This window comes from Eubalaena glacialis, chromosome 5, assembly GCF_028564815.1.
Source record: "Eubalaena glacialis isolate mEubGla1 chromosome 5, mEubGla1.1.hap2.+ XY, whole genome shotgun sequence".
Classification (NCBI taxonomy): domain Eukaryota; kingdom Metazoa; phylum Chordata; class Mammalia; order Artiodactyla; family Balaenidae; genus Eubalaena; species Eubalaena glacialis.
This window is the reverse complement of record NC_083720.1, coordinates 115,377,127-115,403,667: the sequence shown is the minus strand read 5'-3', so window position 1 is coordinate 115,403,667 and position 26,541 is coordinate 115,377,127. Positions and strand designations below refer to the sequence as shown.

Below are 26,541 nucleotides of genomic sequence, written 5' to 3'. Positions count from 1 at the left end.
ACCACCCCCACCCCCCCGCTGCTTTCCCCCCTTGGTGTCCATACATTTGCTCTCTACATCTGTGTCTCAATTTCTGCCCAGCAAATCAGTTCATCTGTACCATTTTTCTAGGTTCCACGTATATGCTTTAATATATGATATTTGTTTTTTTCTTTCTGACTTACTTCACTCTGTATGACAGTCTCTAGATTCATCCACGTCTCTACAAATGACCCAGTTTCATTCCTTTTTATGACTGAGTAATATTCCACTGTATATATGTACCACATCTTCTTTATCCATTTGTCTGTCGATGGGCATTTAGGTTGCTTCCATGACCTGGCTATTGTAACTAGTGCTGCAGTGAACATTGGGGTGCATGTGTCTTTTTGAATTATGGTTTTTTCTGGGTATATGCCCAGTAGTGGGATTGCTGGATCATATGGTAATTCTATTTTTAGTTTTTTAAGGAACCTCCATACTGTTCTCCATAGTGGCTGTATCAATTTACATTCCCACCAACAGTGCAAGAGGGTTCCCTTTTCTCCACACCCTCTCCAGCATTTGTTGTTTGTAGATTTTCTGATGATTCCCATTCGAACTGGTGTGAGATGATACCTCATTGTAGTTTTGATTTGCATTTCGCTAATAATTAGTGATGTTGAGCAGCTTTTCATGTGCTTCTTGGCCATCTGTATGTCTTCTTTGGAGAAAGGTCTATTTAGGTCTTCTGCCCATTTTTTAATTGGGTTGTTTGTTTTTTAATATTGAGCTGCATGAGCTGTTTATATATTTTGGAGACTAATCCTTTGTCTGTTGCTTCATTTGCAAATATTTTCTCGCATTCTGAGGGATATCTTTTTGTCTTGTTTGTAGTTTCCTTTGCTTTGCAAAAGCTTTTAAGTTTCAGTAGGTCCCATTTGTTTATTTTTCTTTTTATTTCCATTACTCTAGGAGGTGGATCAAAAAAGATCTGGCTGTGATTTATGTCAAAGAGTGTTCTTCCTATGTTTTCCTCTAAGAGTTTTATAGTGTCCAGTCTTACATTTAGGTCTCTAATCCATTTTGAGTTTATTTTTGTGTATGGTGTTAGGGAGTGTTCTAATTTCATTCTTTTACATGTAGCTGTCCAGTTTTCCAAGCACCACTTATTGAAGAGACTGCCTTTTCTCCATTGTATATCCTTGCCTCCTTTGTCATAGATTAGTTGACCATAGGTGCGTGGGTTTATCTCTGGGCTTTCTATCCTGTTCCATTGATCTATATCTCTGTTTTTGTGCCAGTACCATATTGTCTTGATTACTGTAGCTTTGTAGTATAGTCTGAAGTCAAGGGGTCTGATTCCTCCAGCTCCATTTTTTTCCCTCAAGACTGCTTTGGGTATTCGGGGTCTTTTGTGGCTCCATACAAATGTTAAGATATTTTGTTCTACTTCTGTAAAAAAATGCCATTAGTAATTTGATAGGGATTGCATTGAATCTGTAGATTGCTTTGGGCAGTATAGTCATTTTCACAATATTGATTCTTCCAATCCAGGAACATGGTATATCTTTCCATCTGTTTGTATCATTTTAAATTTCTTTACTCAGTGTCTTATTGTTTTCTGCATACAGGTCTTTTGTCTCCCTAGGTAGGTTTATTCCTAGGTATTTTATTCTTTTTGTTGCAATGGTAAATGGGAGTGTTTCCTTAATTTGTCTTTCAGATTTTTCATCATTAGTGTATAGGAATGCAAGAGATTTCTGTGCATTAATTTTGTATCCTGCAACTTTACCAAATTCATTGATTAGCTCTAATAGTTTTCTGGTGGCATCTTCAGGATTCTCTATGTATAGTATCATGTCATCTGCAAACAGTGAGAGTTTTACTTCTTCTTTTCCAATTTGTATTCCTTTTATTCCTTTTTCTTCTCTGATTGCCATGGCTAGGACTTCCAAAACTATGTTGAATAGCAGTGGTGAGAGTGAACATCCTTGTCTTGTTCCTAATCTGAGAGGAAATGCTTTCAGTTTTTCACCATTGAGAATGATGTTTGCTATGAGTTTGTTGTATGTGGCCTTTATTATGCTGAGGTAGGTTTCCTCTATGCCCACTTTCTGGAGAGTTTTTATCATAAATGGGTGTTGAATTTTGTCAAAAGCTTTTTCTGCCTCTATTGAGATGATCATATGGTTCTTCTACTTCAATTTGTTAATATGGTGTATCACATTGATTGATTTGCATATATTGAAGAATCCTTTCATCCCTGGGATAAATCCCACTTGATCATGGTGTTTGATCCTTTTAATGTGTTGTTGGATTCTGTATGCTAGTATTTTGCTGAGGATTTTTTGCATCAATATTCATCAGTGATATTAGTCTGTAATTTTCTTTTTTTGTAGTATTTTTGTCTGGTTTTGGTATCAGGGTGATGGTGACCTCATAGAATGAGTTTGGGAGTGTTCCTTCCTCTGCAATTTTTTGGAAGAGTTTGAGAAGGATGGGTGTTAGCTCTTCTCTAAATGTTTGATAGAATTCACCTGTGAAGCCATCTGGTCCTGGACTTTTGTTTGTTGGAAGATTTTTAATCACAGTTTCAATTTCATTACTTGTGATTGGTCTGTTCATATTTTCTGTTTCTTCCTGGTTCAGTCTTGGAAGGTTATAACTTTCTAAGAATTTGTCCATTTCTTCCAGGTTGTCCATTTTATTGGCATACAGTTGCTTATAGTAGTCTCTTAGTATGCTTTGTATTTCTGCAGTGTCTGTTGTAACTTCTCCTTTTTCATTTCTAATTTTATTGATTTGAGTCCTCTCCCTCTTTTTCTTGATGAGTCTGGCTAATAGTTTATCAATTTTGTTTATCTTCTCAAAGAACCAGCTTTTAGTTTTCTTGATCTTTGCTATCGTTTCCCTCATTTCTTTTTCATTTATTTCTGATCTGATCTTTATGATTTCTTTCCTTCTGCTAACTTTGGGGGGTTTTTGTTCTTCTTTCTCTAATTGCTTTAGTGTGAGGTTAGGTTGTTTATTTGAGAAGTTTCTTGTTTCTTGAGGTAGGATTGTATTGCAATAACCTTCTTCTTAGAATGCTTTTGCTGCATCCCGTAGGTTTTGGATTGTCGTGTTTTCATTGTCATTTGTCTCTAGGTATTTTTTGATTTCCTCTTTGATTTCTTTAGTGATCTCTTGGTTATTTAGTAACGTATTGTTTAGCCTCCATGTGTCTGTGTTTTTTACGTTTTTTTCCGTGTAATTGATTTCTAATCTTATAGCTTTGTGGTCAGAAAAGATGCTTGATATGATTTCAATTTTCTTAAATTTACTGAGGCTTGATTTGTGACCCATGATGTGATCTATGCTGGAGAATGTTCCATGTGCAGTTGAGAAGAAAGTGTAATCTGCTGTTTTTGGATGGAATGTCCTATAGATATCAATTAAATCTATCTGGTCAATTGTGTCATTTAAAGCTTCTGTTTCCTTATTTATTTTCATTTTTGGATGATCTGTCCATTGGTGTAAGTGAGGTGTTAAAGTCCCCCACTATTATTGTGTTACTGTCGATTTCCTCTTTTATAGTTGTTAGCAGTTGCCTTATGTACTGAGGTGCTCCTATGTTGTGTGCATATATATTTATAGTTGTTATATTTTCTTCTTGGATTGATTCCTTGATCATTATGTAGTGTCCTTCCTTGTCTCTTGGAACAGTCTTTATTTTAAAGTCTATTTTATCTGATATGAGTATTGCTACTCCAGCTTTCTTTTGATTTCCATTTGCATGGAATATCTTTTTCCATCCCCTCACTTTCAGTCTGTATGTGTCCCTAGGTCTGAAGTGGGTCTCTTGTAGACAGCATATATATGGGTCTTGTTTTCGTATCCATTCACCGAGCCTGTGTCTTTCGGTTGGAGCATTTAATCCATTCACATTTAAGGGTAATTATCGATATGTATGTTCCTATTACCATTTTGTTAATTGTTTTGGGTTTGTTTTTTTAGGTCCTTTTCTTCTCTTGTGTTTCCCACTTAGAGAAGTTCCTTTAGCATTTGTTGTAGAGCTGGTTTGGTGGTGCTGAATTCTCTTAGCTTTTGCTTGTCTGTAAAGCTTTTGATTTCTCCATCGAATCTGAATGAGATCCTTGCTGGGTAGAGTAATCTTGGTTGTAGGTTCTTCCCTTTCATCACCTTAAATATGTCATGCCACTCCCTCCTGACTTGTAGAGTTTCTGCTGAGAAATCAGCTGTTAACCTAATGAGAGTTCCCTTGTATGTTGTCTGTCGTTTTTCCCTTGCTGCTTTCAATAATTTTTCTTTGTCTTTAATTTTTGCCAATTTGATTACTATGTGTGTCAGCGTGTTTCTCCTTGGGTTTATCCTGTATGGGACTCGCTGCACTTCCTGGACTTGGGTGGCTATTTCCTTTCCCATGTTAGGGAAGTTTTTGACTATAATCTCTTGAAATATTTTCTCTGGTCCTTTCTCTCTCTCTTCTCCCTCTGGGACCCCTATAATGTGAATGTTGTTACGTTTAATGTTGTCCCAGAGATCTCTTAGGCTGTCTTCATTTCTTTTCATTATTTTTTCTTTATTCTGTTCCGCAGCAGTGAATTCCACCATTCTGTCTTCCAGGTCACTTATATGTTCTTCTGCCTCAGTTATTCTGCTATTGATTCTTTCTAGTGTAGTTTTCATTTCAGTTATTGTATTGTTCATCTCTGTTTGTTTGTTCTTTAATTCTTCTAGGTCTTTGTTAAACACTTCTTGCATCTTCTCGATCTTTGCCTCCATTCTTTTTCCGAGGTCCTGGATCATCTTCACTATCAATATTCTGAATTCTTTTTCTGGAAGTTTGCCTATCTCCATTTCATTTAGTTGTTTTTCTGGAAGGTTGCCTATCTCCACTTCATTTAGTTGGTTTTCTGGGGTTTTATCTTGTTCCTTCGTCTGAGACATAGCCCTCTGCCTTTTCATCTTGTCTATCCTTCTGTGAATGTGGCTTTTGTTTCACAGGCTGCAAGACTGTAGTTCTTCTTGCTTTTACTGTCTGCCCTCTGGTGGATGAGGCTGTCTAAGAGGCTTGAGCAAGTTTCCTGATGGGAGGGACTGGTGTTGGATAGAGCTGGCTGTTGCTCTGGTGGGCAGAGCTCAGTAAAACTTTAATCCGCTTGCCTGCTGATGGATGGGGCTGGGTTCCCTCCCTGTTGGTTGTTTGGCCTGAGGTGACCCAACACTGGAGCCTATGGGGCTCTTTGATGGGGCTAATGGTGGACTCTGGGAGGGCTCACACCAAGGAGTACTTCCCAGATCTTCCGCTGCCAGTGTCCTCTTCCTCACAGTGAGACACAGCCACCCCCTGCTTCCGCAGGAGACTCTCCAACACTAGCAGGTCACTGCTCCTTCCCCTGGGTCCCGATGCACACACTACTTTGTGCCTGCCCTCCAAGAGTGGAGTCTGTGTTTCCCCCGGTCTTGTCGAAGTCCTGCAATCAAATCCCGGTAGCCTTCAAAGTCTGATTCTCTAGGAATTCCTCCTCCCATTGCCGGACCCCCAGGTTGGGAAGCCTGACGTGGGGCTCAGAACCTTCACTCCAGTGGGTGGACTTCTGTGGTATAAGTGTTCTCCAGTTTGTGTGTCACCCACGCAGCAGGTATGGGATTTGATTTTATTGTGATTGTGCCCCTCCTACCATCTCACTGTGGCTTCTCCTTTGTTTTTGGATGTGGGGTATCTTTTTTGGTGAGTTCCAATGTCTTCCTATCAATGATTGTTCAGCAGTTAGTTGTGATTTTGGTGCTCTCGCAAGAGGGAGTGAGCACACGTCCTTCTACTCCGCCGTCATGAACCAATCTGACTATGGTCATTGTAACAGTATTAATTCTTACAATCCAAGAACATGATATATCTTTCCATCTATTAGTGTTGTCTTCAGCTTCTTTCATCAGTGTCTTATAGTTTTATGAATACAGGTCTTATACCTCCTTAGGTAGGTTTATTACGAGGTATTTTACTCTTTTTGATGCAATGGTAAATGGGATTTTTTCCTTAATTTTTCTCTTTCTGATATTTCATCGTTATTGTATAAAAATGCAACAGATTTCTGTATATTAATTTTGTATTCTGAAACTTTACCAAATTGATGAGCTCTAATAGTTTTCTGGTGGCTTCTTTAGGATTTTCTGTTTATAGTATCATGTCATATGCAAACAGTGACAGTTTGCCTATGACATGTTTCCTTTCCAATTTGGATTCCTTTTATTTCTTTTCGTTCCCTGTTTGCTATGGCTAGGACTTCCAAAACTATGTTGAGTAAAAGTGGTGAGATTGGGCATCCTTGTCTTATTCCTGATCTTAGAGGAAATGCTTTCAGCTTTCACCATTGAGTATGATGTTACCTGTGGGTTTGTCATATATGGCTTTTATTATGTTGATGAATGTTCCCTCATAGCCCACTTTCTGGAGCGTTTTTATCATAAGTGGATTTTAAATTTTGTCAAAAGCTTTTTCTGCATCTGTTGAGATGATCGTATGGTTTTTATTCTTTAATTTGTTAATGTATCACATTGATTGATTTGCAGATATTGAAAAATCCTTGTATCCCTAGGATAAATCCCACTTAGTCATGGTGTATGATCCTCTTACTGTATAGTTGGATTTGGTGTGCTAATATTTTGCTGAGGATTTTTGCATCTGTGTTCATCAATGATATTAACCTGTAATCCTTTTTGTGTGTGTGATTCTTTGCCTGTTTTTGGTATCAGGGTGGTACCTCATAGAATGAGTTCAGAAGTGTTCCTCTGCAATTTTTTGGAAGAGTTTCAGAAGGATAGGTGTTAGCTCTTCTCTAAATGTTTGCTAGAACTCACCTGTAAAGCCATCTGGTTCTGGACTTTTGTTTGTTGGGAGTTTTTAAATGGCTGATTCAGTTTCATTACTGTAAATTAGTCTGTTCATATTTTTCTTCCTTCCTGGTCCAGTCTTGGGAGATTGTACCTTTCTAAGAATTTGTCCGTTTGTTCTAGGTTATCCATTTCATTGGCTTATAGTTGCTTGTAGTAGTCTCTTATGAACCTTTGTATTTCTGCGGTGTAAGTTGTAATTTCTCCTTTTTTCATTTCTAATTTTATTGATTTGAGTTCTCTCCCCTTTTTTCTTGATGATTCTGGCTAAAGGTTAATCAATTTTCTTTATCTTCTCAAAGAATCAACTTTTAGTTTTATTGATCTTTGCTATGTTTTCTTTGTTTCTATTTCATTTATTTTTGCTCTGATCTTTATGATTTCTTTCCTTCTACTAACTTTGGAATTTGTTTGTTCTTTTTTATCAAGTCTTGTTAGGTGTAAGGTTAGGTTGTTTGAGATTTTTCTTGTTTCCTGAGGTAAGCTTGTATCTCTGTAAACTTCCCTCTTAGAACTGCTTTTGCTACGTCCCAAAGGTTTTGGATTGTTGTGTTTTCATTTTAATTTGCCTCTAGGTATTTTTTGATTTCTTCTTTGATTTCTTCAGTGATTTATTTGTTGTTTAGTAGCATATTGTTTAGCCTTCATGTGTTTATGTTTTTTGCAGTATTTTTCTTGTAGTTGATTTCTAGTCTCTTAGTGTTCTGGTCAGAAAAGATGCTTGATATGATTTCAGTTTTAAATTTATTGAGAGTTGTTTTGTGCCTAGCATGTGATGTATCCTGGAGAGTTTTTCGTGTGCACTTGAAAAGAATGTGTATTCTGCTGCTTTCAGATGGAATAGTTTCTATATATATGTCAATTAATGTGTCATTTAAGGCCAGTGTTTCCTCACTGATTTTCTGTCTGGATGATCTTTCCATTGATGTAAGTGGCGTGTTAAAGTCCCCTACTATTATTGTGTTACTGTCACTTTCTCCTTTTTTGTCTGTTAATATTTGCCTTATATATTGAGGTTGGTTGCATGTATATTTACAATTTTTATATCTTCTTCTTGGATTGATCCCTTGAACATTATGTAGTGTCTTTCTTTGTCTCTTATTACAGTCTTTATGCTAAAGTCTATTTTGTCTGATATAAGTATTGCTACTTGGCTTTCTTTTGATTTCCATTTGTATGGAATATCTTTTTTCTATCCTCTCACTTTCAGCCTGCGTGTGTCTTTAGATCTGAAGAGAGTCTCCTGTAGGCAGCATATATAGGGTTCTTGTTTTTTTATCCATTCAGCCACTCTCTTTTGATTGGAGCATTTAGTTCATTTACATTTATGGTAATTTTCAATATGTCTGTTCTTGTTGCCATTTTGTTAATTGTTTTGGTGTTGTTTTGTACCTCTTCCCCCAACCCCCCTTTCTTCTTCTTTTGTTCTCTTCTCTTGTGATTTGATGACTGTCTTTAGTGTCATGTTGGATTCCTTTTTCTATTCTGTGTGTATATCTATTAGAAATTTTTGGTTTGTTGTTACCATGTGGTTTTTATATAGAAATCTCTCTATATATGTGATTGTTTTAAATTTTAATTAAATTGAAATCTTAATTTCAAATGCATTTTAAAAAGCCTGCATTTGTATTCTCCTCCCATCATGATTACTATTTTTGATATCATGTTTTACATCTAATTGTTTTGAGTATCTCTTAACTGCTTATTGTGGATATAGATTATTTTACTACTTTTGTCCCTTAACCTTCCTACTAGCTTTGTGTGTGGATGATTTCCTACCTTTACTATATGTTTGCCTTTGCTGATGAGCTTTTTCATTTCATAATTTTCTTGTTTCTAGTTGTAGCCTTTTCTTTTTCACCTAGAGAAGTTTCTTTAACATTTGTTTTAAAGCTAGTTTGGTGGTGCTGAACTCTTTTAGCTTTTGCTTGTCTGTAAAGCTTTTGATTTCTCCCTCAGATCTAAATGAGAGCCTTGCTGGGTAGAGTATTCTTGGTTGTAGATTTCCCCCTTTCATCCCTTTAAATAGATCGTGCCATCCCTTCTGGCCTGCAGAGTTTCTGTTGAAAAATCAGCTATAACCTTTGTATGTTATTTGTTGCTTTTTGCTTTGCTGCTTTTACTATTCTCCCTTATCATTTTCTTTTTTTAATTACTATGTGTCTTGATGTGTTCCTCTTTGGGTTAATCCTTTATGGGACTCTGTGCTTCCTGGACTTGGGTGATTACTTCCTTTCCAGTGTTACAGAAATTTTCAGCTATTATGTCTTCAAATGTGTTCTCAACCCTTTTCTCTCTCTTTTCTCCTTCTGGGACCCCTATAATGTGAATATTATTGCACTTGATGTTGTCCCAGAGTTCTCTTAAATTGTCCTCACTTCTTTTCATTCTTTATTCATTTTTCTGTTCAGCAGCAGTGATTTCCAACTGCTCTGTCTTCCAGCTCACTGATTTGTTCCTCTGCATCATTTAGTCTACTGCTGAATCCTTCTAGTGTATTTTTCATTTCAGTTATTGTATTTTTTGTCTCTGTTTGGTTATCCTTTATATTTTCTAACTCTTTATTAAAAACTTCTAACTTCTCACTCTGTGCATCCATTCTTCTCCCGAGTTGTTTGACCATCTTTATGATCATTACCCTGAACTCTTTCTTGGGAAGATTGCCTGTTTCGACTTCACTTAGTTCTTCTTCTGGGGTTTTATCTTGTTTCTTCATCTGGAACATCTTTCTCTGCCTCCTCATTTTGTCTAAGTTACTCTTTGTATTTTTATGTATGTGGTAGGTTAGTTACATTTCTCAACCTTGGAGAAGTGGCCCTCTGTAGGAGACACCCTGTGCATCCCAGTAGCACATGCCCCACTCATCACCCAAGCTATGTGCTCTAGGGGTTCCCCCCATGAGGGCTGCGTGGGTCCTTCTCTTGTGGCAGGTTGACTATGTGGGCGGTCTGGTGGGCTTGCTTGGCCCCTGTCCCAGTTGGTTGCCAGGCCCTGCCTTTTGTGGAGGCTGCTGGCTTCTACTTGGTGAGCTCTGGTTAAGAGGTGGCTGACTACAGAACCCCAGGGGGCCCCAGGGCTACTGCTGGCTCATTGGTGAGCAGAGTCAGGGTCCAGAAGACTTCAGGGCTGTTTCCTACCCACTGGTGGGTGAAGCCAGGTCCTGGGGTTAGTGCCGGACTACTGGCAGGCAGAGCCAGGTCCTGGAGTTTGGTTGCAGGGCCCAGGAATCCCAGAGCTGGTGTCAGGTTGCTGGTGGTGAGGGTGTGGCTCCTGACAAAGTTGGGTATAGGGTCTGGGGTGTCGCGAAGCTTGTGTTGGTCTGCAGGTGAGCTGGGCCGGGGCTCAGATGGTCCCGGGTGGGTCTGGCCTGCTGTGGGCTGGCTGGGTCTGCAGGCTGCAGGATTGTGGTTTTCTTGTGTCTGGTGTCTGCCGCCTGGTGGGTGGAATTGGGTCTTGGACCTCTAGTGTGCAGGGCTGTTTCTAGAGGCATGTCTAGAGGTGGCTGTGGGCTCAGGAAGTCTTTAGGCAACCTGTCTGCCGATGGGTGGGGCTGTGTCTCCACCCACTTAGTTGCTTGGCCTGAGACCTCCCAGCACTCACGCCTGTAGGCTGTTGACTGGGGCCAGATCTTGGTGCTAATGTGCTAGAGAGAGGACATTACAATGGTGCCCACCAAAACCAGTGTCCATGTGGTAGAAGGGGCTCCCAAGAATGGCTGCTGCCAGTGTCTGTGTCCCCAGGGTGAGCTGCAGTTGCCCCTTGCCACTCTTGGGAGACTGTCCAAGACCAGCAGGTAGGTCTAGCTCAGCCTCTTATCAAATTACTGCTTTTACCCTGGGTCCCAGTGCTTGTGAGATTTTGTGTACTCCCTTTAGGAGTGAAATGTCTCTTTCCCTGTCCTTTGGGACTCCAGAAATTAAGCCCTGCTGGCCTTCAAAGCTGAATGCTGTGGGGCTCATATTCCTGGTGCAGGACCCGCAGGCGGGAGAGCTCAATGTGGGGCTTGTAACTGTCACTCCTGTGGGAGAATTTCTGTAATATAATTATTCTCCAGTTTGTGGGTATTGATTAGATTGCAACTCTGCCCCTCCTACCCATCTCCTTGTGGTTCCTTCTGTATGTCTTTAATTGGAAGAGGTCTTTTCTGATAGGTTTCGGTCTTTTTCTGCAAATAGTTGTGATTTTGATGTGATTGTGGAAGGAGGTGAGCTCAGGGCCTTTCTACTCTGCCATCTTGGCTGATCTGCTGCATCCTTTTAAAAATTGTGACATAGTTAGTTCATTATATAGAAGTGCCATATTTATTTAACCAGACCGTTGCTAATGGATGTTTGGGATCTTTCCAATTGTTTACTATCTAAACAATGCTACAAAGGATATCTCTGTAGTTAGAGAGGTGCTAGTGGTTAAGAGAATGTGCCTAGGTTAGACCCCCGAATATCTGTGTGACCTTGATTAGACCAGCTCCTTCGCCTCTCTATGCCTCAGTTTCCTAATCTGTAGAAGAGGGAAATGAAGTTCACAGGATTGCTGAGAAAATTTAATGAGTTAATGGTGTAATGTCTTCAGAATAGTATCTGGCACAGAGAAGTGCTCAGTAAGTGTCAGCTCTTTGCTATTGTTCAATATGTCATTTTGTAAGGTAAAAGTATATTTATAGGAAAAATGCACACAAGTGGTTTTGCTGATCAAATTCAGTTTTGAAGACTGTTACCAAATTGCCCTTTGCAGGTAGAACACCAGTTTATGTTCTCACCTGAGGTGTATGAGATGGACCCATTTTTACTTCTCCTAAGTCACCTCTTGAAATGTGTAAATCTGGACACTGATAGTATATAACTGAGGCCCATGTAGCTGTTACTGAGGAGGGAGGGATTTCAAGATAAAATCTTCTTCCCCCTGAAAGTTTTCAGTGATTCTAGATTTGGCTTTTTATTTTTATCAATATGACATATTGATGATAAACTGATCATAGCAATAATATATATGTGAGTGGTTAACTACTTTAAACCAGTACGTTTTTATTATGAACTTCTAGAATCTTTTGCCTACTCTTGGATGAGAAAATATAGTCTTTTAAATTCTGGTACAGCAGTGATACCATTTGTTAGATTATTATATTTACATGTGAGGAAGTCTTTCATTATTCTAATGTTCATAAAAAGTAAAGAAATGTGAAATTAGAACTTTGTGGTCTTAGGATACCACATAAGTGCTAATATTATTCCACCTATAATTCCAAGATACCTGTATTGGCTATTTCAAGTACCAGTGATTTACTCCACTTCTGTCATGTCTGTAGTGCACAAAAGGCCCCCAAACTCCTTGTGGCCCATTTCATAGACTGGTGAAGAAAGGTGCTTTGTCTTAATTGGCATAGGACCATGTTCTTTGAGCCTGTTGCTGACATTATAATAAATTCTAATCACTTTGTACCTCTGATGCCACACCTTGCAGTGTTTTGAGTTGAAGTATCTAACCAGCCATGAAATTTGTAAGGCACTGAGGCCTGCCCTGATTGTTACTCAAGATCATGGTTACTCACAGGCTGGAACAACCCCCAAGCTGCTGAAATGGAACTTTTTGTATCACCGAAGTCACAAAAGCTCTATGGCTGTCTCTTCAGTAACACCTTTAGAATTTGAACTGGCTGTTAGTCTCTGTTTTGGGACTCTTCATGGTTTTACAATGAATGCATCTTTAAAGTGGCTTTTAAACATTTTTGAAGGGGAGTAATTCATGGACCCTTTTTAGAATTGGCTGGAAACTATAGCCACCTCTCTCCAGAAAAATATGCCCACAGTTTGTGAGATTGGTGGACATATATGGAATTTTATTGTTACTACACTCATTGCACTTAGTATGTCTTAAACCATGCATGGATGAAGGACATTTCGAAAAGGAGATTTTTTCATGTTGCTATTCCAAAAGATAATCATCACATCGTCTTAATTACAGTGCAGGTTGCATATTTGAAATTTTTCACATAAAGGCATTTGAAAGGCTGCTGGTAGGGAACTAATTCTGATTGATAGAGCTGCAAAGACAAGTATTAGACTAAACAGCATAACTTTCCAAAGGCACCTCCTTTTCCAGGGAAAGTGACCAAGACATGTTGGTCAAAAACTTACATATTTTTTATTCAGGAACGTTTCTTGAGAAGAGCTTCATTAGTATGAGAGAGTTCTTCTTAGAGAGAGATTCCAAGCATCTACCTCAAATCTCTGCTTTAAAATACTATCCCACAGAATTTGTCAGATAAATTTATCTCTGAATTTACCTTAGCTAAATTTTAGGGTTTTATGGCAGATATTGTAACTGAGTTGTCCCTTAATAGCTTTCAGCAAGACAGTGATGTGGCAGGACGGTGCATACTACGAAGATGATAGTGACTGATTGGGTTGTTGGGGAGACTTTGCCCAAGAGTGGTCCAATTTTCACATTTTGACAAATTACTCCATGTGTATAAGAGACTTTCCTGTTCAGTCACCATTCACTTTAAAAATTAAGTCCCATAACAAATTTTAGGTATGTTTTGAATATTAATTTTAATTTTTCTTCTCCATTTATTCTGTTTACCAGTCACTTGCATGGCACTCGGGTATGACCTAGTTGGCTGGCAGCTTGTTTTAGTGGAATAAAGGTGTAAAACATGGTGGAATTATTTCATGGCATTAATAACAGTTTTCTGCAATCTGGTTACTATTTTGAGGCATGCATTTATCAAAGCCTGAAACCATTTGGAATGCACCTGTTGCAAGAATTTTCTTTGTGTACACCCTCTGTGTTAACTGGTGACCTACAACTTGAGGGAACAAAACAAGGTGTACTTTACTGAAATGATGCATAGTGAACAATGAATGAGCCAACAAGTTGAGGGAGTCTTAGGACAAGGTCCAGGAGAGTCGGGGCTATTAGATGCTGGCTTTATTTCCAACAGCCCAACATTGCCATGTGATACGACAGCAAGAGAGAAAAGGAAACTGGGCCAGAGGATTAGAGAACAGGGAGGATTTATTCTTAATAGGATTTTATTAGGCTGTAAGTAGAGGTTGTCTGAGGTAGTCTGACCCAAAATGAATTCCCCCCACTGCTATTAGTTATAGTTGAGGGCACACGGTTCCCATCTCTTCAGGTTTTCCCAGTATTTGAAGAGTCTTCACCCTTAGATGGAATTTTACTTGATAAGCACATTTACAGTAATAGACTCTTTATGTATTTAATAGCAGCCAATTCAGAGCCTTCCAAAGTGCATTCTAAAACAATGAGTTTTTCTACTGGCAGTTGCTCAGGAAAAAAACAAACCAAACACAAATTATACTTGAGATGGTTGATTTCTGTGCTTTAGGTTCCTTAAGTGAAATATGCATTAATCATGAAAGAATACAGGTAGAATCCTGTTTACAACTAGAATTCTTTCAAAGATTTTTGTACCATGGCCATTATCCTCCTTTAATGATTGTCTGATTACCCCTCCCCAATTAGTATAACAGTTGCAAAAGAGTATGTAAAATGATGACTTTTGAGCTGGGAGAGACCTAAGAAATAATCATTTAGTCCTAACTACTCCCCGAAGCGAGGTTCCAAACCACGAGTCTCCTGCTGGTTAGAGCTGGAGCTAGAGTCCTGGGCCCTGTCTCTCACTCAAAGCTTAAGTCCCTCAGTAGGGACCTAGGTTTTCTGACTTCCATGCTTGGAGAACTGAGCTAAAAACTCTTAGCCCTGATGCTTTGTTCCCCACTTTAAATCCACCTATCCTCTCTGACTGTCTCCAGAAACCAACCAGAGGAATATCAGGAGGGAAGGAGAAGGAAAGGTAGGAAGGGAGCCTCTCCATCAAGTTCAAGATTTGGTGACTCACTATGAAAAGACTCGACCTTGCTTCTCTTTTTTCTCTAGGTCTCTCCTAACTGTGCTCTTGACCTCGCCTTTCTCCTCCTCTTGCTCCATCAAAATCCCCATTTTTTTTTTTTTGGTATCTTCAAATTCTCCATATTCGTTGATTCCTTCTCATTAGACCTACAAATATGATCACTTTTCCCTCAATAAAAATGTTCCCTTGGCTGTGTCTCCCTTAAGGTGGCCATCCACTTCTTTCCCTTCAGGATTTTTTTATAGTCCATTATTAGAGGATATTATATTTAAATATGTAGAAGAATTGAAGGATGGTATGAAATAATATACAATTAAATGCCAAAACGTATACATTATAAGTTCAGCCTGATAGTGAAAGAGAGCTATATTAAAATACAGTCATTGGTAGTTCAGGAAAAAATGTGATTTTGACCCATTAACAGCTCTCCTAAGTAATGTAGTTTTTGAGAGGGTCTGAAATTAGATAAGATGTCTGTCTGGGAGGGAGGTAGAAGGAATTTTTACATTGGAAAAAGGTATGATCTAGATGACTAGAATCTAGGCTTTTATGATTATGTGGTACATTTTATAATTCCGTGATATGGAAGCATATGCTTGTGCTTTTTTCATAGTCAAATAAAAGATACCATATACTTTCAAAAAAGGGCAAATAAAAATACAGGTAATTCTTATGTCAGTTATCTCTGTCTTCAACAATATTTAATAGAATTTTTCTCTCCTTATTGATGGAAAATATTTTTATATATAATATTAATGAGATATATAAATGTGACCACTCAGTAATGTCTTTGGAAATAATATAGTTGGTTCTGTCTTTGAAGTATAGAAACTGTGCTAATATCTCAGCATACGTTCATACGTACATACATAATACATACATGTATTTTGATAGCTCATCTCTTCCCCCGAAGACCAAAAACCTCAACAACCATACTACAGTACCACATGCAACCACTGTGGGAAAAAGAGTCCTTTGGGTATTTTTTGTTGGTGGTGGTTTGTTTGAAGAAAGGAAAAAAATCACTTGTTAGGGGCTAAACAATTTCTAGAGCTTTCTCTCAGGCATGAAATTCAAGTTGATGTGCATGTGTGTATTTATGGGAAGAACAGGCTGCATGTGTGCCAAGAGCAGCAAGCTTTACCCTAACCACTCCCAACTTCAGATGCCTTAGGCTGAAGAACGCAGAGGGCAAGAAACGGTGGCATCCAGCGATGCCACATGCCATAAGCACACGATCTAGCACCTGCAGCCTCTCCTACCTGCTCACAGCCTTTTGCTTAGTATTGTCCTTCTGTCTTCTTCATTTGGGGTTTTTAGCTGTTGTCTGAGAGTTAAGTAAAAAGCTTGGAATGGGAAAAAGGAAAGGCTGATAACAGGAAAATGCAGAAATATGTTGAAAACCTTGGTGCTTGAGGAAATGGGTCCTTAAACATCGCTCATAAATATGGAGCCATCTCTTTCATTTTCACACTGCCCTGTGGACATGCCAGTGCTTTACCACTTTAACCTGGGAATGAGAGAGAGAGAGTGGCCTCTGGGTGCTTAGGTGGTGTTTTCTTTGACAGGGTCTCCCGAAATAGCTTTTTGCTTCCCAAACGTGGCTTGCTGGACTTGCCTCCCCCTCTGCTTTCTCTCCCAGGTTCTCTCGATGTTGTGGTTTCTATATTTATGGCATATTTAGATTTTTCAGGCATCTGCCTCAAGAGTATGATTGGATAAGCATCAACCAAGTGAGATGTACTTTTCTCGGAGAAGATACAGATTCCTTAAGGGACTAGGGCTAGGGATTATAGCCAGGAGCAAGGAGAATACAGTTTCTAGAGAGAACACTGGACTAGGAGTCAAGAGACATTTCTGTCTCCATCAAAACTGACTTGTAAGTTTTTGGCCTCGGCTAAGATATTTATCCTGTCTGTACTGCGGTCTCACTATCTGAAAAGACTGCATGTGAAGTCCCTTTGAGAACTAATGTGAAGGATCTTAGAGAGCATCTTTCTATTTTTGATTTAGAGGCAATTGGCATGATTTACATTCCCTTCATACCTTCGAAGAAGAATCTGAGAATCCCAGAGCTGGAAGGCATCTCAGAGAGTCTTCTACTTTTTCAACCTCTGGGATAAACCCAAACACTCTGATTTTCTTCGTTATTATCATTACACCATCTGAATAAGAGACCTTGACATTTTCAAAGAAATGTAGTGTTTAGGACAGCAAGGTAGTTGAATCAGAACTTGTTTTATCTCTTATCACTTAAAACAGGGTTGCACAATGAGATGCTGTCTAGAAGGGCTAGCCTGCGAACCAAAGTGAGGTCAAGAGAGTGGCGGGAAGATCACAGGGAGTGTGTGTGTGTGTGTGTGTGTGTGTGTGTGTGTGACTGGGAACACATACTCTGCGTGCATGGGCAGCCACTCCTGATTTTTAAAACACCAGTTGGGCGCAGTGTAACATGCGTCTCAGTGGCAAAGGGCCATGTTGGTAATGGGCAGTGTCTTATTGAAAACAACACATTTGGGCTTCCCTGGTGGCACAGTGGTTAAGAATCCGCCTGCCAATGCAGGGCACACGGGTTCGAGCCCTGGTCCGGGAAAATCCCACATGCCGTGGAGCAACGAAGCCTGTGTGCCACAACTACTGAGCCTGCACTCTAGAGCCCATGAGCCACAACTACTGAGCCCACGTGCCACAACTACTGAGCCCACGTGCCACAACTACTGAGCCTGTGCTCTAGAGCCCGTGCTCCGCAACAAGAGGAGCCACCACAATGAGAAGCCTGTGCACTGCAAAGAAAAGTAGCCCCTGCTTGCTGCAACTAGAGAAAGCCCATGTACAGCAATGAAGACCCAACACAGCCAAAAATAAATAAATAAATTTATAAAAAAAAAAAGAAAACAACACATTTGTATTATTAAGAATTATAGGTTGGGGAATTCACCAATTTACATAATAAAACATAGTCATGAAAGATACATGTAAACTGTTTCACTTACAATATCTATGCACTCCTCCTTCTAACAGGCTTCCCTCTTTCCAGACACCTTAATCCCCCATCATTCTCCTTAAGAAATGTTTCTTTCCCCAGAATTATTAATTCTTACAAGTTTTCTTTTCTTATATACTAAAACTTATTATAAAGATCTTTTAATGTTGATTGGCTAGTCTTCTACGCCCCCAACAGAAGTACTTGTTTTGAATATTCCTTTAACTATTTTCCAATGTTTAATTCCTCTTCCCACAAAGAACTTGATCAATAAGTCTAACCTGAATCATCACCTGAAGTCCCCCCTCTCACATTTTATTGTTTATAGGAGGAATAGTTGATCAGTGTTCTCCTTGTAATACCCTTCATGTTACTCAGTTGAAAATAGTGCTCTGGTAATTATAATGTAATTAATGTAATGTAATTACTTTTCTCTGAACTCTCTCTAGTCTGTACACTAAACAAATAACGTTTTGAACTGTCCCCAGTCCTTTTTTGGGCTGATGAATCTAAGATAATAATACCAGTATCTTAGTGCTTTTGTCAGAGAGTTAGCACCACACAACTGGATCACATTGCCTGTATACTCTATGACCCCAGTATCTCTTTTTCTCCCCACTGGCCCTGTTGGAGTCAGGCTTTCTTCATATTTTGTCCACATAACTCATTTTTCATTGATAAGTGCGCTGCTGCCTTGTCCTCACACCAAGTAAGCACTCTCTTGTTTTTGATGGATCATTTCTATCTGATTTCTCAAGGTTACTTGGAATTCTCTTATTTTTCAGGAAAGCTGGAAACCTTAACTTAGGTTGTAGCCACGAAATGACTGAGAATGCTTTCAATTCCATTATGACAGTCATTGATTAAAAAAATTGGTACTATTGGAGCCAGGAGTCTGGGTGCTGTGTTACAACTCCCCTAAGTTACCTCAAGCCATTTATTTCAGTCACTATTAACTAATGATTTTCCTGTTTCTGGGTGTTTCTAAACACCACTAACATTGCTATCATAGTTTATTGCTTCTGGAAACTAGATTTGAGTGATTTAGAATAATAGTCTAGGGGGTTGTGGTTGGTGATAGTGGAGAGAATAAATCCAATAATTGTTTAATTTATTCATGTAGCTTTGGTAGCATCATTATTTTATATATTTAGTAGCAAAGTGAGAGAAAACAGAAGAAAGGCTTTAGGTTGAGTATAAATGTCTATTTTGTTGATATTTTGCTCAGTGTTGGACTTTGAGAATGTCTGTGTTTTGATTTTAACTTAAGTCAGTGTCCTATTTAATATATGAATGTAATGGGATGCATTTTTTGTTATTGTCATTACAGGTTTCGAAGGTGACAATGAAATGTGAAGAAGTTACATTTCTACTGTGATACTTGAAAGTTAGTGACTGCTTACCAAATTTTCATGAAAATTAAATATGACTTAGAAGCATTTGGTTTATGAAGGCTTATGATGTCATCGGTTGCGACAGAAGGCAAACTCCGGCAGGCTGTGAGCTTGCAGGGAGTTGACCCAGAAACATGCATGATTGTATTTACAAACCACTGGGCGCAGGTAATGTATGAGTTCCACCTTCTCTGCTGGTTAGGTAGCCCTAGAAGCCTCCATTGCACTGAACCAGGGTTCCCAACCTGTGTGACAGGTGGGCTTCCAGAAAACATAGGGAGGAAACCCTTTCAGGTAGGAAGAAAAGCAAATTTCTCTACTTGCATTCCTAGAATAGGTAGCTGGTTAAAAACCTTGGTTTTCACGAAAGCAATTAGGGGACATGCATGTTCCTCAGATATTTTTCTAAGAGTAGCAGTTGGCCTTCAAGTGACTTGTCCTTCACTTTGCAATACACTTGACCATGAGTACATCTTTCTTTCCCTCCTCCCTGCTGATTTCCATTCAGTCCTTAAACGCTACCAATACTAAAATACATATTTATTAAATATTTGCGAAGTGCTGTGCCGAATACATCAAATACCTTACATTTAATCTTCTCCGCAAACCAGTAAGGCAGTTGGTTTTAGCTTCCTTATTTTACAGATGAGGGAATGGAAAATTATAGAGGTTAAATAGCTTGCTTGAGATTATACGACTAGTGAGTTTCCAATCAAGTACTGAGACCTTGGTCCCATGACTCCAAGACCAGCGTATTTGACCTCTGTGCTCTAGCACTTTTCAGGCTGGTGGTCCTTATTCATTTAAGGAAAGAAGGTGCCTGGAAGCATCTGAATTCATTACAAAGCTGATTATAAAAGTTTTTTTGATTATTCATTTTGACTTCTCTGTGACTCTTCTCTGATCTGCTTGTATGGATAATTAAGGGTTGAATGGTCAGGAAACTTACCAGCTCGCCCCTTTCCTCAGGGAGTTTACAAGTAGTAAAATAAATGAAATTGGCATTCTTTACTACTTGTACAACATTACACTCCCCAGGTGAGCTGGTAAGTGGCTATTTATGTGACAGTTTTTTAATGACTACCCAGTTCCTTCCTGTGGCCAGAAACAGCCCATGGGTTAAAGCACTGAGCCTGTAAATCATAGCAATTATAACGGGACACAGTTTAGATCAAAAACAAAATCAATTCTGCTTCTGGGTCATTTACACTTTGTGGCTTCTTGTCACTATCCAGTGTAAAGCTTCCAAGATTTTTTTATGCATTTCCCCTTCTCTGACTTTTTACTGTTATAGTCTTAATGGGTTTGCTCTGGATATTAAGGGCACATCTGCTTTAGCAATGGGAAGAAAGTAATTCAGGAATTTTCCAGATAATTAGAGTAATTACCTTTGGCATTGTACTTTAATGCTGACGCATACCACCCTCTGTTTAATGCAGAAGAATATTGAGTTGAGGGTAAGGATAACTTTGTCAGAGGGATTGGGGTTTAGTTTATTAAACACTTCCTTTCGTAAAGTGGGTACACTCTTGGTCTCATTATCGTTTCAGCCATATCTTTAACTTTGGCCAAGTTTCTTACCCCTTTAGTCTTGATTTTTCCTTTTAAATAAATCTGGTAAATGCCCTCAGTCTCTCTGTAGTTCCAAAGGCTCTTGAGGGCCTTATTGTTACCTTTATGGATAAAAATACTGGTTGAAGAGATTCATGTCGATGTCAATGTGATTACAGTCGTCCCTTGGTATCTGTGAGGGATGGGTTCCAGGACACCAGCAGATACCAAAATCTGTGGATGCTCAAGTCCCTTATATAAAATCATATTTCCATATAACCTACGCACATCTGCACATCCTCCAAATCATCTCTAGATTACTTATAATATCTAATACAGTGTAAATACTATGTGAATAGTGTAAGTACGACGTAAGTGCTATGTAAATAGTTGCCAGTGTGCAGCAAATTCAAGTTGTGCTCTTTGGAACTTTTTGAAATTTTTTTCCAAATATTTTCGATCCGTGATTGGTTGAATCTGCAGGTGCAGAACCCGCGGATACGGAGGACCGACTGTATTGTTAAGTGGAGATTTACTGAGCCCAAACTTCAGCTACCTCACTGTGGGCGTCACACGTGGGGCGTAGAAATGTATAAGCCTTCCTTTGGGCTTTTAAAGAATGTATAAGCTAGTTTGGATGACAACGTGAGATACATTATTATAAAATGAATAATATTGATCACAGGAATTAAGTCAAGGGAAGGGACTATTACGGATGGAAATGGCCTGTGAAATCCAGGAAGTGAGGTTTTGTTAGCTTGACTGTGGGAAAAGAAGGTTTTGATGACAGAAAAGAAAAGAACATTTTAGAGAAGGGGTATTAGGAACAAATGCTCAGCTTTGCCTTTTTTGGATGGTTAGAAATAAAAAAGGTGAGGAAGTCAGGGCAAGGCAGAGCTGTGGGGCTAAGTTTGAGGTAAGGAATGAGATTTTCAGCTGATAGAAATAAGTGCTACTTATTGTTTTTGGAGTTTCATGCATTAGCGCTTTGCTGTGAGTTGTTCAGGCTAGGGGCGGATGAAGAGCAGTTGCAGAGGATTGGGAAATGAGCTACAATCTGACATAAACTTCTGTGACTAGTGTGACGTAGCCCCCGGGTTCCCCTGAGGCAACCCAAGGAAACTGTAAGGCTGGTAGGAAATGTGTAGACAGAACTGGGCGACAACATTCTATTTACCAAAGTGTTCCATTAGCTGGCAAGTACCATGCTTTTTCAGATGTTAAGTTAGGGAAAATGAAGGCAACAAAAGTCAGTGGTGTCTAAAGTGCTTCTGTTTGTTAGGATACTTCAGTACAAATTCAGCATAATTAACATATATTTGGCAGGTTCTGTTCTACTGTTTACTAGGAGCTTCTACTTCAGACCTTGAGTGGCGGTCAAGGATATCCGCTTACCCACCTACACTTTGCAGTCTGTCAGGGACAGCTGGTTATACAGCCATCCATCATCCGAGGCATCATCTGAGGCAGTCCGAGATTCAGGGGGGATTGCCAGGGGAGAGACCTTGAGTGGCCCAGTGGTGCACTTGAGTTTCCAGACCGGTCCCTGGGTCCAGTGCTCTCACATTATCCTCAGAATAGTTCTATAGTGGACATCCAGGAATAGTTAACATTGGAGAATCCAGGCTCTAGGAAGTAGCCTCTGGCCTGTACATCCTCTTGTCTTCTGAGGTGCCATCTTGTGCTGTAGTAGACAGAGCAATGAACCTAAAACCCAGATTCTTCTGGGGCATTCCTGTAGTTGGACATTTTAGTGGCATCTGGCTCTTTATGTCGTGGCCTCTTTCACTCCGTGTCTCTCACTTAGTCTCCAGAAATGCAAAATTACTTGGAGTTCCTAGCCACCCCCTCTCCTGGCAGCGCACCTCGTGCTGTTTCATGCCTCTCTGGCTTAGGCACTTCCTCTTCTTTCTGCCTGGAACATCCCTGCGCCTGGTTAATGCAACTTTAGAAGAGCTAGGAGACTTGGAAAACATAGACTAATATTAAAACATTTGCTATAAATTGCTACCAGTAAGAACCTTAGACTTGCATTTAATGATCAGTGATCCTGAGGGGAGGGGGTGGGGGGGAGAGAGAGAATGTTTAATTTTTATAGTAGTCTATAAGAACGGTTTGTTGTTTTTTTATCTCTTGCCTTTGCTTCTTTGCTTCTTCTGAATGGAAGAGAGAGCAAGAAGTAAGAAGCATTGGTCCATCAGATAACGAACTGCCCAAGTATGTTGCCATGTGAACTAACCCGCCACCACACACACACTAGGTATTCTTTTGTTGTTGTTGCTTTTTGTTTGTTTGTTTTCGCTGTGTTGGGTCTTTGTCGCTGTGCACACGCTTTCAGTGCTGCGTTGCGGCGAGCGGGGGCTACTTTTCGTTGCGGTGCACATGCTTCACATTGTGGTGGCTTCCCTTGTTGCAGAGCATGGGCTCTAGGCGCGCGGGCTTCCGTAGCTGCAGCACACGGGCTCAGTAGTTGTGGCGCACGGGCTCTAGAGCGCAGGCTCAGTTGTGGCAAACGGGCTTAGTTGCTCCGCGGCATGTGGGATCCTCCTGGACCAGGGACCAAACCTGTGTCCCCTGAATTGGCAGGTGGATTCTTAACCACTGCGCCACCAGGGAAGTCCCACACTAGGTATCCTTAATGGCACATTTTTACTTTGTGAAGCTTCATGGCCTTTGCTCTATTCATTCTCTATCTTCTCCTTTCACATACCGAATCAGTATTAGTTATGTACTAAATGGTGTCTGCTCTTAAAACCAGGAGAACAGAGGTGAAAAAAAATCAATTGGAAATGCACATTTCTGTGTGCTTGTTAATGGCGCAAAGCTTCTCCTTACCACCCTCAGCCTCTAAATATAAGCTATTATACAATTTTTTAAGCTAAGATCATTTCAGAGTTCAGATAGAGTAATGGTGATGGATAAAGAAAAGCTAGTGGATTTAGTAGCCTTTTTCTTCTTGGAAGGGGATGGGGATGAGAAAAAACTGAATCATCTGGATTAAGTAAGTCAAATGTCCTTCTACAATAATGAAAAATAGACAATATGTCCTATGTATGGTAACCTGTATAGGTTTTGAGATCTGCATTCCAGTCTGTTCCCTGTGACACTCATTCCCTCACTCTCTTCATCTTCACTCTTTTGGTCTGTGCCTTGTCATAGACTAAATGACAGAGAGAAATTACATGAAGTCTTTGAGAGATGAAAAGTTAGAAAATATTAGAGAACTCTGATTAACCTTCTCAGTATCTTAGTAAAGTGATGTTTGTTAACATTTAAAAACTGTATGTCTCTCTTCTCAGCTTTTCAAGTAGCTCTAAACGTCACCGTAGAAAGTAAAGCAGAACAAAAGCTATGCTTCTTTAGAGGGCCAGGGCATGGAGTTGTGCCTCTATTAGACTCTAAAGTGGTTGAACATGTTGAAAAGTCAGAAGCTCTCCCACTGTATGCTCGGTGATAAGTCTGTTTTCGCTGTGGTTGGAATTACAGGGTTCTCTGGAATATTATTACATATATCATTACTCTTCAGTCCCTCCCCTGATACTGAAATTAAAAAAAAATTTATATATACCTAACTTAAGGGTTAGGTTACTATGTTATTTTATTGACTGATGCTCCTACCATGTTTCTGTGTTAGAGTAATTACTAGACTACTTTGGTCCCAAGGAAGTATGGCATGTAGATATAGTTTCTGCTTTATCAGTTTTAATTCCAGATGTAGACACATCTCTGTAGTTGAGGATTGGAGCTGACATTAACCAAGTTCTGCAAGTACACATATATTATTAGGCCGTTATCTTAATATGAGAAGAAATGACTCCATTAAGGTCTCCCATGGGAATAGGTGTGTAAGAAATAACCCTAAATCGAAAGACACAGCTGCTAAGTAATAAACAGGGACTGGATGGAAACGTACTTTTGTTGTAATTTGGTACATTAAGTGGAATTTGGCTTGATCACTAAATCCTGTCCTTCTGTGTGATGGAAAATGTTGCTTAGAAACTTGGTTTTTTCCACAGTGCCACTTTAAATTAGCATTCCAGAGGATTTGGAAGTATGGGTTGTACTCACGTGACTTTCTTGAAGTAACTAGGCTCTAACCAAAGTAGCATAAATAGTCATCTACTGATACATGCATGTGTATAAGACATAGAATGATAGTCAGATGGAGTCAAAGCTAATCTTCTGTCAGAGAAACACTTGTGTTTATCACGAAGAATAGTAATTTGTTAGCTTGAGGTGTGATTATGTGATTTATGTATATCTTTCATTCTGAAAGCATTTGAGCTTCCTATTTAGAATTTGTGAATATTTGAAATTCAGGCCCATTATCACTGAGTGATGGGGGCCATCATTGGAGCTAAGGATAGCAGTAGCTGATATTCCTTAATGAAAGAAATATGCTATTTGTTCATCTTATTGATCTCCAGTGATCCTCATATTTATAGGTAAAATGACTTTGAAGTGAGGTTAAAATTTAGCTGTATTCGTCAGATGATAATTTTTATAACATTGTTCACACTATTGATTTTTTGTGTATTTTTTTCTTTTTCTTTTTTCTTTATTTTTTGTGTATTTTTTTTCTTTTTAGAGTCGCAATATGTGATCTAGGCTCATGATCCATATATATATATATATATATATATATATATATATATATATACACACATATATACATATATACACACACCAGCTTATATATGTTAAAGTTTGTAGATCAACAAATGCCTAGCTATGATTGGTAAACCATTTACAGTGATGTATCTGATCTCAGCTGGCTTACATACTTAATGAGCGTGGGCTTTATCAGGGGTTGATCAGTTTGTTAAATGCTATTTAGCCTAATGAAGGAACTTGTTTAGTAAAGGAAATATTTGCAAACTGTATTTTCCTACTTGTATCTCTCCAGCCACCATAATTGTGTTTTTTCCCCTGAACTGAATCCCTGAGCCTGAGAGTATATAGCTGAGAAGCAGCCAGAGCTGGGGAATCGGAGGGAAGGTTGAGAGTATAAGATAGAGGGTAATCAGAGGAGTGGGCCAGGCCTGGGGAAGCCCCTGTGAGCAGCATGAGATCATGGACCCATAGTAGATCCCAGCAAGCAGAAATCAGGGGCCCAGGAATATTGGACTTCGGTGGGAGTGATGTGAGAAGAGGACACAAGGGAAAAAATAAGGAAAAGTCGAGGTCACATCAGGAATCAGCCTACAGAAACTGGAAGAACTATGACACCACCTGGGCAGCTAACTTGGGACATCATAACAGAAGATCTTTGGCATTTCAATGCCAGTTGTGCTCTAGCCAAGAAGTTTCCTAGGCATTCCCTGTCAGGATGGGAACCAGGCCCAGGGTGTGGGCCCCGAGAGCCCACTTGTAAAAGCAGGTCATGGGTGTGCCTGCCTGGAAGGGAGAGGGAGGTGGCCTGGGAGGGTCCTGACACCTAAGGAGGGAGGTTAAGGACAAGTGGCAACACAGGCATAATCAGCCCTTTGCTGAGCGTTGTGTTTTCCATGACTCACAGGCCCTGGTTGTAACACACCCATCTTCTAGGCAGGAAAACCTCCAGGCCAGGGATGGGAATGAGTAAAGGGCTCTGTTCCAAATGATCAATAAGCCTTTTATCTTGGTGGGTTATTACAGCTCTGTTTTCATGTTTCTCTGCCCATGAACCCGGAAGGCCGAGTAGAGGAGCTTCTATAAAGGGGGTAGAGAGAGATGCTTCAGTTTAAAAGCTGCTGAATAGTTTACATTCTGTATAAAAATCTCAGAATGAAATCTTTTTTAGGTTTTTCATAGCCACCGCCCTCCCCACCCCCGCCAAAGTAGGTCTTTTTGCAGAGGACTGCATTCGAATAAATAATATGAGTGAAGATTAATTCATGAGAAAA

At 39.6% G+C, this 26,541-nt stretch overlaps 1 protein-coding gene across 1 annotated transcript in view; it reads left to right on the top strand.

The window, feature by feature from the left end:
• The window catches only part of FHIP1A (FHF complex subunit HOOK interacting protein 1A), a 262,975-nt gene that overhangs the window by 143,554 nt on the left and 92,880 nt on the right, over nt 1-26,541 (top strand). The window contains exon 3 of the mRNA XM_061192540.1: nt 19,042-19,273. Within this exon, the coding sequence (XP_061048523.1) occupies nt 19,169-19,273 (105 nt within the window). The 5' untranslated portion in view covers nt 19,042-19,168. The remainder of the gene's footprint in view (nt 1-19,041; nt 19,274-26,541) is intronic.